The following is a 7,185-nucleotide window of genomic DNA, read 5'->3' as shown; positions in this document are numbered from 1 at the left end:
ACACACACACACACACACATATATATATATGGACGCGTAATGATCACGTGATTGTGTCAGCGAGGGCTTTCCATACAGGTGAGCCGCGCGAGGAGCTCCGTGTGGAGATGAGGTGTGTGCGCGCGCTGCGCTCATACACTACTCCAACAGAACCGAACTTAGAGGGGCTTCTTTCATCAGCTCCCGGTTGAGTTATGGTGCCACAGAACAGAACAACGGCCTCGGCGCCTGCTGTGGGGGCCGGTCCGTGGGGGTGGGAGGTGGCATGCCTCGTTGCCCGCCCCTCACCTTCCCCCCACCCGAGCAGAGGCGGGATGTTTACTCTGGATCGTCCTTGGAGAAGTCAGACACGCCGCAAAAATTCACCCAGCCGCGACACGCCTCCGCCGTGTCCCTCCGCGCATTCCACAGGCTGGTAGCGGAAAGTAGAGCCACCGACGGAGCAACGGTGAATTAATCAAATAAATGATGCTCCCACCTGTCGTGCCTTACTCAGGAATTTTATGATACATTTAACTGTCGCTTGATGGAGAAACTATTACATTTATATAGATATATATTTCTAAAGTTTGACTCAAATAAAAATAAAAGTAACATAAAATCTCTGGATCAATAAATTGCTAAAATAGCTGTCTTTTTCTGTATGAAATGTAATGATTAAAATATACACATTGCTTTATGTATATCTTAATTTATTGTACTTTAGTTTGTTCTGTTTATGGACAAGTGTGTTGGAAATAAAAGTAAAACTAAAGAAATACACAATAAAATTTTAAGAAAAAATGTAATAAATAATTAGTAATTATATCAGAAAACCGCATCATTTAAACATAATTGCTCCATAGATCCGTGTATATATATAAATTATACAGTGTGACTTTATTTTAAAAATGGTAAATAAAGAAACAAATTATAGTCTTGTAATAAAGTTTTGTCAGAAAATGTTATCAAAAACTAAAACATGTTTTGGGTGATTTAAAGTTAAGACAAATGTTCCATAATGTCTCCAAAACAAGATAAACAAACACTAAGTACCAACAAGTTGTTTTTTTATGTACAACCCAACATTAAATGGTACAATAAATCATATTTAAACTGTAACTTGTTTAAAAATAAAAAAAACTTTTACAAACTTATAAGTTTTTTTAAGATCTAAACTCTAAAAGGCTGTCTGTTCATTTATTCACACATCATCAACAAAGTATGAAATATTATAGTTCAACATGTTAGTTTAGGCAGTCTTTGGCTCCTTTTACTAAATGAACATTAAAAAACAGCACTCGGTGTGAATTTTGTCTTATTTACTGTTCGTGAACAGCTTATCAGTTATTATGTAACATTATTTTGTCTGTTTAAAGGACTGGGTCAAGAAATAATAGCTGAACTCATAGGATTTGTATGGTTTTTCACACTTTACCAGCTGCATAAATTACACTGAAGTCTTAAAAGTTTAATTTTTGACTAAATTTAGATTATTTTGAAAGGAAAAAAACACTCAACACAATGACTTTAAAGTTAAATTGCTGGTTAAGTAAAGCCCTCATGACTGTACCTGCTTCAGACTTTAGTAATGGCCCTAGGTAATTTCAAGTTAATTTARAGTGGCAGTTTAACCATTTTAAACTCAGCTAAGAGCTCCTGTAAAGCATCTAATGAGTGAGTTTTAAGTTCTTTAAGCACGAGTTCAGTGAAAAGCTGGCGTTACAACAGGTTGTTATAGTTTAATAAAGAATGTAATTAGTTTAAGTGCAGGTTTCAGAGTGGAGGGACATCCTCCTGGGGGTGGTGGTGGGGTTGTCTGCTAGAAAGGTGTCCCGGCCAGCTGGTGGGGGGACTGATAAAGGAACAATGCGCGTCAATTTAAATGCAACAACAACACGCGACGTAACGACCAGGCTGCCTTTTTTGTCTTTAAAAATAAAGGCACGTACGCTAGCAATTTCTCTAAAAAAATACACAACATCCCCAAGTCGGTGACGGTAAACTCAAATAGACATCTAATACACTGTTTTATAAGTGTGGCTAAGTAGTTTTCTAAAATATCTGCTTGAGCTTCCACGCGTTTTAAAGTTAAAATTGTCCRAGGGCTTTGATTTTGAAAAGCGAAAACCGGAACTGCCTCCCTCTGTTACAGCTAGCAGAAAAAAGAAAAAAGAGGGGGAGGTAAAGTTATTATTTCAGGGGGAAGAAAGAAAGGAACAAAGTTGTCGAGTGCGCGGTGCTCGCGGGGAAGGATTTTRTGGTTCGTTTCGTCCGGCACCGGGTTCCTTTGGGATGTTTAAGTAACGATTTCCCCGCCTCTTCGGCCTCTCCAAACTTCYCCGCTAACTATTCTTCCACCGACCGACCGAGTCACCCCGGACGGCTTTCCTCCTTTGAAAAACGCGAAATGATAAAGCGGTCGAGCCGAAGCGGATGGACGGGACGGACTGTGTGTTTTCTGTTGCTTTCTTTAAAAAGGTAATCTTGTTACTCTGAGCACACTTGATGAATGGCAGACATCGGGCTAATTCGGCTACAATTCGCGAACAAACGGGTGGTCTACCCTGGACCCACATGAAGTCTGGATCCTGCTGCTGAAAGAGACTGCTTTGTGTTTTTTTACTAGAAGAATACAGTCCGCACTGGATATTCAGACGACTCTAGTAGACTAAAATAGATGTGGAATCACCTGAGGGTCCACGAAAGGAAGCCCACCCCCCAAACACCCCCCACCCCACCACACGACCACGGTGTCTTGCTTTATTTGTTTCCTGACTTGAACCGTTTGTAATTCCATGGAGTCTTCCTCACCGCAGCCCACCTGTGCCTGTGGAGTTTCCACACTAGGTGGGCAAACCAGATGACTCAGAGGAGCTAAGTTATGTTACCCACCTTTTAAAATGTCTTAAATGTTTTTATTTATCAGTTCTATATTTATTGTGCGTATAAAAGAGGTCATTTTAAAGCATTTTAAGCAGGTTTTTCCCAATGTTTTAAAGCTAACGTTTCGTTTTACTTGAGCATCAGTGTTTTTGCTGTAACTCTTCTCACACTGTAACATTTGTAAGGCCTGACTTGACCCACAACAAGGCTTCATCATGGACAAACCGATAAGCAAGTTGTTGGTGAAGCTGAAGCTCACGGACGCAGGCAGTGTGAAATTCAACAGCTCGAAGAAGAAGCAGGACTCCAGCAACTCGAACAACAGCAACGCTAACGCTGGCGCCCTGGCCAACGGTGGAGGGGGCAGCGCTCTGCCACCCGGCCCCGTGGCCGCCTCGCCCTCGAGACCCGGCCAGTTCTCGCTCGCCTCCTCGACCACAAACGAGCCGGCGAGTGGGAGAGCAGCAGGAGGAGGAGGAGGAGGGATGGGAATGGCTCCCTCCGCGTCGTCCACGGTGGGCACCGTGCCTCCAGATGGCGAGCAGCAACTTCATCCCCCCACTGTGGCACAGCTGAGGCGCCCTTCCCCCAAGCAGAGAGCCTCCTGTTACCTAGGCGAAGGTGTGGACTCCCACCTCAGGCGCGAGTCTGGCCTGGGCCCTGAGGGTGACCCTCTGGGGTTGTTTGGCTGTAAGGCGTCCCTCAACCAACGGCGCTACTCCCTGGAGCTCCAGCAGCTGGTGAAACGGCAGCAGCTCCTCTCCCAGCCGCCTCCTCACTCCGTACCTCCGCTCTACCCTGCCGCCGCRGGGTACGGGCCGGCTCAGAGGGGCGGCGGGGCATGTCTGGGAGAACCGGGGTACTTCGCCGAACCCGAGAGGCACAAGCGCTTCTCCCTGCAGGAGGCTCTGTTCTACAAACGCCTGAGCACGGGCAGCGACGTGTGGGAGAACCCCAGGCCGGCCTCCCTCTCTCACCCGCCGCATCGCCCGTCCGATATAACCGGCGGGGGCATGGGGGCGAGCCTGTTTTACCCGCCGGGGCCGACCCTGAGCCCGTGCTCGTCGTTCAGCCTCCAGGAATCGGTCCTGGTCAGCCCCAGGTCCAGCTTCGCCTCCAGCACGGCCAGCGGCGGAGGAGGAGGGAGCCCCATGGGCAGCTGCTGCAGCAGCAACCGGACCAGCGGCATCAGCTTAGGTTACGACTCCCGCTACTCCGCATCCGGAGGCCTCGCTCCCCCTCCACAGCAGACCGTGCCGCCCGGAGGACCCGTGGCTGCGTGTGGGGGTCCGGGCCGAGCCGGGGGGACCCCTGTAGAGGCCTGGACTCAGTACTTGGACGGAGGGGCGCGTCCCGGAACGAACGACAGCCGTCACTCCTACCCACCCGCCGTAGGAAGCCCGGCGGCGGCGTGCTACCCGGGTGGACCGGAGTGGTGGGACGACCAGCAGGCTGCGGGGAAAGCCAAAGAGGCAGGTGTGACGGGGGAGCGGGCCCGGTACTCGGACCTGCCCGGCACCCGTTACCAGGAGGAGCTGACACGACTCCTCCTGAGGGACGCTGCTCGAGAAGGCGGCGGACTCCTGGAGGGCCTGAGGCTGAAGGAGCAGTCTTTAGCCCCGGGCACTCCGTCAAAAGCAGGCACGGCGACGACGGGGTCCTCCTCAGCAGCCGGTTCAGTCAAACCTCAAGAAGACCCGGGGCCTGCAGCAACRGAAACTCGCCCGGAGTTCTTTGGTAAGATCTTTTTTTGTTGTTGTGGTCCCTTTAACAGAGTCGTGTTTAACACAAACAATTAAATCACACCCCTAATTTTAGTCAAAGCCGTCACCGCTCCTAAGATTGTCGGCTCGCACCGGCGTCTGCCTTCACCGTGTTATTATCATCATCCTCGCTGCCTGGTGTCAGATCACAGGTTTCTCTCTAAATAAAAGGCCTGCCTATGGATAGATGGACAGATTAATACTTGAAAGAKTGTACAGGTAGAGGAATGGTGCTGTTGAACCTGTGCAGGCATGCAGGGTCGTAACACATCAAGCCAAGAGAAAGAAAATATCTGCTTGGGCTTTTTCCCGAAGCCTATCCAGACAAGTGTTTTCAGCTGAAGAGCAGCATGTTGAACACACTAGGGTTGGGCATAAACGTATCGTGTGCAATCAATCGTTAGAGAAACATTAATTGATTATTTTTTGGCACTTGACGATTAATACGATTAATACCATCAGGCAGAGTCCGCTTGGTGCTCCTCTCTGCTTCAGATATGACCGACATTAAAAAATAGTTCTGTAATTTATTCATCAACACAATTTAAAAGTTGATGTATAGCCTGAAGTGTGTAATTTTGAAACAGTTTGGAACAGATTTTTACGAAGAGCAAATCTTTCCCACTAAATTGGTCATGTGACCAGGACATAGGGGCGTCCAGGGACTCCAGGGGATTAATCGTCAAATTAATTGTTATCGGATAAATACCCCAAATAATCGTGATTTTTTTTATTTTATTTTTTACCAATATCGCCCAACCCTAGAGCACACTAACGAAAAGGAGTGTAGACAAAAAGGTTGTACATGTGCAACAACTAGACTGGTATGTGTGGTTCAGGGTTAACACACCGGATGCACACAGGTATTCTAATGCCAAACTCAGACACAGATTACGTGCCTCTGCATAAAGASAACTCTGGCCAAATCTGAGTCATAACAGATTAGTTGTGTGTGTGTGTGTCTTTGAGGTAGGGTGTGTTTCACCCCCCCCCTCCCCATGTGACTTCAGGCCACAGTACCTCAGTGTGTGTGTGTGTTTAACGCTGCCTTGGCGTGTGCAGGGGCGGTGTGCTGCAGCCTGTTTGTCTGCTCAGGTATGTGTGCCCGGAGGGGACACACAATACTGTAGTCCTCTCAGCCATTAGGGATGAAACCAGAAGCTCCGAGGCTCCAACACAGACGCTCTGAGCGAAGTCGGCACACACCTGCAACGCCAACAAAATGAAAAGGAAAACAAAACCAAACAAAAAAAAAGCCCCTCTTTAAAGTTGAAAGAGTTGGACCTGATTGTATCGCTCTGTAAAGAGAGAGGCTTTAAAAGCTTTGTTTGGAAAAAGAACTAAATACTTCTATCATTTTATCATGTCCGTTTTTTAACTTTTTATGGCAAAATCAGTTTGAAAGTCACGTCTCAGTTACTTGAATCAATTCTTCACCATCTCAGTGTTTATGTTAGAGGCTTTTAAACACTATTTAAAGTTTTTCCTTCTTCTTTTTGTTGTTTTCAGTTTTGGTGCTTATTTGCGTTTGCTCTTAAATGTCAAAGGGGCCGCCTGAGCTCGCAGCAGCAACGTGTAGGAATTCATGATTTGTGTGGCACTCCCTCAACCACATTAGAAGGAAAAATGGCAAAAAAACCCCAAACAAATACAGCTTCAATCCCACCAGCCCATAAATAGCTCACAGAAAGAGTGACCACTGCCACTTTACATTTAGTCGACTGCCTGTTAGTCATGTTGATATGAGACAACAAGACTGGCTTTTTTTAAAGATGCACCACAGTTTCCAAGRATCCACTCGACTAAACTTAGAAAACCTTAAAGAAAAAGCTGATATTTAGCAGTTTTTATTCTAAAATAATAGCACAAGTGGAGATCTTCGACCTAGACTCAATAAATATCAGAAATGACATGTTTGAAGTGGGGCTCTGTGAAACGGTTATGAACAACTAATCCCCTAAGGTGATAATATCTCACTATTCTGAGACTTTTGGTGTCTTGTTGGCAAACAGTTTTTACGAGTAGTTTCAAATACTTGAACGCAGCGGCAGCCTGGACTAAAAATCCACAGCTGTTGCAAACGTTGCCTTTTCTATGAAACATTGCAGGTGATGAAAGACTAAAATCCAATGAATTCTGTCATCAGTTTACAGAGTTCCCGCAGATCCTTAAAAAGTCTTAAAAGGCATTGAATTTGTCAATCCAAAAATAAGGCCTTAATTAGCCTTAGAATGTCTTAAATCGATCTTTTAGAAGTCTTAAAAATGGTAACACATTTTAAGTAGGATGATTGTAATTCATCTCAAATATTAAAATAATAGATAACATTATATATATATTAGGGCTGTGTATTGGCAAGAATTTGGCGATACGATACATATTATGACAGAGGGGTCACGATACGATATATCCTGATGTATTGCGATACTATAAGCAAGGCGATATATTGCRATTTTTTTGTCCAAAAATTTTATTAAATAAAAACCTTTTACAGGGGAAAAAATGAAAAACCAAAATTCATTGTCTCAGAAAATTCTAATATTACATAGACATACTT

The 7,185-nt window shown here is 45.5% G+C and overlaps 1 protein-coding gene across 1 annotated transcript; it reads left to right on the top strand.

The window, feature by feature from the left end:
• Positions 1-2,165: 2,165 nt before the first annotated feature.
• LOC106526431 (LIM domain-containing protein ajuba) lies at positions 2,166-4,602 on the top strand (the record flags this gene model as incomplete). Its single annotated transcript, XM_074559758.1, is given in 1 exon segment — positions 2,166-4,602. A coding segment is annotated over 1 exon segment (1,522 nt), but the record flags the coding sequence as incomplete, so codon positions are not given.
• Positions 4,603-7,185: the final 2,583 nt, after the last annotated feature.

This window comes from Austrofundulus limnaeus, unplaced genomic scaffold (genome assembly GCF_001266775.1).
Source record: "Austrofundulus limnaeus strain Quisiro unplaced genomic scaffold, Austrofundulus_limnaeus-1.0 Scaffold276, whole genome shotgun sequence".
In the NCBI taxonomy this organism is placed as follows: Eukaryota; Metazoa; Chordata; class Actinopteri; order Cyprinodontiformes; family Rivulidae; genus Austrofundulus; species Austrofundulus limnaeus.
Note: the sequence above shows the minus strand (reverse complement) of the source record. Positions and strands in the feature narration are given on the sequence as shown.